We start from the raw sequence: 5,000 nt of genomic DNA on the forward strand, positions 1-5,000 counted from the left end.
AAATTTCTAAAACAAAGAGAGATAATAAAATTAATATATTCTTACTGAAGAGAATGTGGTATATAAAAAGGAAATTGCAACGGCCAATGAAATAAAAGAAATATAAGTATGACTAGAAATGCAGTATCTAAAAGAATGTTGACTATTTACAGTATAAAAAGCAACAACATAATCAACACAGGCAATTTTACCGTTTCGTGTATTATCTACAAAAATATCGAAATTTTCTGGAAAAGAAATGAAAGAAGAAGAATGAATCTGAAACTAAGGGCGATACGTGTCATAACGAGTCGAGGTATTAATCCAACCACAATCAAAATATCCCAATAATGATTGTAACAGTAATGGATGACATTTTACATATTTTACACAAGTCACAACAAAAACATGATCATAGCAACAACAGATACAACAATCCCCACAACAACAAAATTTACAACCACGATCGAAGCAAAAGAAATCAATAACAGCAACAAAAAGAAAGAAGGATAACATTCAACAGGAAAAAATTCTTACAACCAAACTTAAAAATAAAATAAAGTCGACATCAATATTAATAAACTTTACAGTGACAACAACGATTCAAGATCAAAAACAAAAAGAACACGACTTAACAGAAGTAAATCTGATTTAAACCCAGATTTCAAAAATTAATTTTGATAATAGTTATAATTTTGGTGATAATGATAACAGTGAGGATGATCATAATGATGATGATAAGAATAATGATAAGATTAATGACAGTAATAATGACGATAATGATAACAATAACAAACAATAATGAGTGTCTGTATAATAATAATTCACATACACTGCTTATGTACAATAAAATAAAGATTTAATGACACTAAATCAGAATATTAAAAGAATGACAGTAAGAATAATAAAGCTGACGCCATCACCATAGAGTGTCATGATGACTGTTCTCTCGTTGACATTTGCTGATTCGATCAAAGTAATGACGCAACTGAGTCACGTGACGTCACCTTTGTTCTCTTTAACGGGGTTTTATCTTGTTACTGATTTTTTTTTTGTTTTTTTTTTGTTTCTGTTCTTATTTTCCTTCGTCTTTTTAATTATCATTATTGTATTTCTATTCTAATTTTCAACAGTATTATTATTATCAATATTATCATTGTGTTGTTGATATCATCATTATCATTGCTATCATTATTACTTTTATCATTAGTATTACTATCATCGTTATAATAATGATCATGATCACTGGTATTATTATGATTATTATAATTTTTATTGTTATCGCTATCATTATCATAATCATCATTATCATTATCGTTATCACTTTCACTATTAGTTAATGATATTATCATGATCGTTACTACTACCATAATCAATACAATTATCATTATAATTATCATTATCATCATTATTATAATAATTTTGTTGGAACGATACACCCAATAACATAAAACGTAAACACGTGAAGGATGGTGATGGTGATGATGATGATGGTGATGATGATGATGATGATGATGATGATGGTGATGATGATGATGTTGATGATGATGATGATGATGATGGTGATGATGATGATGATGGTGATGATGATGATGGTGATGATGATGATGATGGTGATGATGATGATAGTGATGATGATGATGATGGTGATGATGATGGTGATGATGATGATGATGGTGATGATAATGATGATGATGATGATGAAAATTAAAGTAAAGAAGTAGTAGAGGTGGTAGTCGGAGTGGTTGTGAGAATGATGGTAAAAGTAAGAACATATAATAATAATGATAATGATGATAATGTTGATAGTAGTGATGATGATGATAATGATGATGGTCATGATAATAATGAAAATGGAAAGGATGAGGATAATATGACATTAATGATAATAACCCATAACAGTGATGATGATAATGGTGATGATGACGATCGAGATCATAATAATAATAATGATAATGATAATAACGATAATTATATTAACAAGTAATAACTATGATAACGGAAACAACAGTAATACTAATGATAATAAAAATAATGATTCCGATAACAACAGTAACAGCAACAACAAGAAAGATAATGATTCTTATTAATCATCAATACGATATGTTGACCTACATGACTACATGAAGCGGGCCAAGTAACAGTCATGCTGGTGGACAAAATAACTCGCAACATAGTTATTACAAACGTTTCTTAGGCACAGTATACCTAAGTAACGAAACGCAGGGGATAGATTTCTGAATAGACAGTGGATAGATAGTGCCAGGATGCCAATGGTGGTATGGCCTCGAGTCCGTTTGTCTTTTGTTTTAATTAGTATACGAGTGTTCCATAGGGGTTGCATTGCTGTGGCAAATTTGCATACTGTGTGTCTGTCCGGGTCTAATTATCATCTTTATTATCATTCTTATCATTATGATAATTATTATCATTACCGATGTTGTTATTGTTTGTGTTGTTGTTTTTGCTGTTCTTATTATTGCAATTATGTAATGATAATAATAATAATGGTAATCTTTATCATCATTCTTATCATCAGTTACCATTATTACTATCATTGTTATTATCGTTATCATAATTATTACTATTACCATCATTAATGTTATTCTCATTCTTCTTATCACCATTATTATTGTTGTTGCTGTTAGTATATCATCATTATTATCTTTATTATCAAATTAATGATAACAACAAAAATGATAATGATAGTAAGGATAATAATTATCATTATCATTATTATTATTATCATTATTATCAATATTATCAACAACATCATTATTATTAATATAACTATCATCATCATCTATTCGATGATAGTGATAATGGTAATCATCATAATATCATTAAAAATGATAATGTTAATAGCGGGTAACAATGATTACATTGACTATAATGATAATGATGATGGTGATGATAATAGTAATAATAAAAATGATAATGATAGTAATGATAAAAGTGACGATGATCATGATGATAATAATAATCTTAATGACAATAAGGATAATAAAATTTATACTTATATTAATAACAATAAGAATGGTGATAAAAAGATACAGACAGAAAAAAAGCTATAGATTCAATACACTGTATGATTATAAAGGAAAAACTTAGTTATTTCCACCAATTACAGTGATATTGATGTGTCACCGACAATATAGTCTGTGATAACGCTTATCTTATTAATCACAGGGTTGCCTGTATTATCTAGGCCTTATGATTTTCTAGAATGTTTTAAGTTATTTTGAGATTTTACTAGATATCACATCGACATTTGGTCCAACAACAAGCTACAATATGTTTACGGTATGTAGTCGAAAGATTAATAAGCGAAATAGTTGCGTTTTAGCATGTGGTTTGATTCAAGCTTGGCAACACTGCACCTGGATTGATGACCAGTTACCTAAAGTTATCAAGTAGTGTTGGCAGTGACACCACTGTGGAAAGTGTTGGTGTTCCCCTTTCAAGGGCGTTTTTGAGGAACCCTACAGTATGTAGAATTCGATACGACAGCATCATATCAAGTTGATGCAAAAAAACAAACCAACAAACACATACTATGTATAAACCAAATCAAAAGTGTACATAAGTAACGCCCAGTTAGAGAGAGCGGGAATAGAAATATTTCTTCATAAAAAAAAAGAAAGAAATCGCATAGAAAAAGGAAACAAAAGAATATCGTAATAACGAAAAAAAAGAGAATCGGATACCATAAAATGGCGGGAACCTTGACTTCGATCTCAATTGGAAATGTTATGTTTTTTGTTTTTTTGGTATTGTTTAGCGTCATTGCAGCGAAAGGTAAGGATGATTCGTTATAAGATTATCAGATTAGGAAACGGTGTGTCAGCTGTCCAGCGGATTAGGAATAATCATGTCATATAGATTTGGTGTGTCAATTATAAACATCATTAGAAATTAAACGACCAAAAATAGTTACGTAACATGATATTCAGATAAATGTACTCGTGATTATTACGACTTGACAGCTCAATTTTGTGAATAATTTCAGAATACGATATTATCTCTATAATATAATGTTTGATATAAATCAATGATACTGTAACATGATGACACATTTAGTATATCAATAGTCAGCCAAGTGTAAATAAATATTTCATAGATTATCATTGTTATTGGTATTATCCCTATGATTATTATTTTCCCTATTATCATCATTATCATAGTTATTATCATTATTAATATTAATATCATCAATGCTATTATCATCATGTTTTTTTAAGCAGTATTAGTATTATCCTTTTATCCTTTTTATTATCATTATTATTATTTTTATTGTTAATATTATCATTATTATTATTATCAGCATAATTATCATTATTATTATCCTTATCATTATCAAGATTATTATCATTATTATCATCATTATCATTATTATCCTCATTATCATTATCATCATCACTCTTCTCATTCTTATAATTTATCATAATTATTCTATCATCATTATTATTACTACCTTTATCCTCAGTATTAGCACTTTCGTCATTCTTACCATCCTCATCATTAGTATATTTTTATTCCACTATTAATTTCATCATACATTATCATCCCAATTGTTGTCATTATTATTATCATAGTAAAAAAAAAAAAAAAAAAAAAAAAAAAAACTATTACATTTAATTGTATCGTTTTCAATAATTTCTTACTATCTAATTTACTTTGCTTCATACTTTTTCTGCAAATTATAATTCCATTTCAAAGTACCTGAGGTGAAAGAAAAAGAAAAATCAGGAACATTTTTTAATGATTTGATAAGCATGATGATGATGATGCTGGTGATGATGATAATGATGATAATGATGAGGATGCTGGTAATGATAATGATAAGGGCAATTATAATGATAATGATAATGGTAATTATCATCATGGTATCATCATCAGTAATAATGAAAATAATAATGATAATGATGATGAATGAATGATAATAAAAATAATAATCATAATAACAATAATGATAATGATAATAATAACAATAATGGTATTGATGATAGAAATATTAATGG

General features: G+C 27.9%; 2 protein-coding genes across 2 annotated transcripts in view; one reads left to right on the forward strand and one right to left on the reverse strand.

Moving 5' to 3' along the window:
* The window catches only part of LOC122266696 (uncharacterized), a 20,516-nt gene extending 16,896 nt beyond the window's left edge, over positions 1-3,620 (reverse strand). Inside the window, exon 1 of the mRNA XM_086549205.1 lies at positions 1-3,620. This exon is cut by the window's left edge and continues 972 nt beyond it. The gene's annotated coding sequence lies outside the window, so the exon portion shown is untranslated.
* Positions 3,620-5,000, forward strand: part of LOC122266697 (uncharacterized) — a 9,266-nt gene continuing 7,885 nt past the window's right edge. Inside the window, exon 1 of the mRNA XM_086549425.1 lies at positions 3,620-3,777. Within this exon, the coding sequence (XP_086405551.1) occupies positions 3,693-3,777 (85 nt within the window). The 5' untranslated portion in view covers positions 3,620-3,692. The remainder of the gene's footprint in view (positions 3,778-5,000) is intronic.

The sequence above is a fragment of the Penaeus japonicus genome, unplaced genomic scaffold (assembly GCF_977035675.1).
Source record: "Penaeus japonicus unplaced genomic scaffold, GWHDUDI00000001_assembly GWHDUDI00000022, whole genome shotgun sequence".
Classification (NCBI taxonomy): Eukaryota; Metazoa; Arthropoda; class Malacostraca; order Decapoda; family Penaeidae; genus Penaeus; species Penaeus japonicus.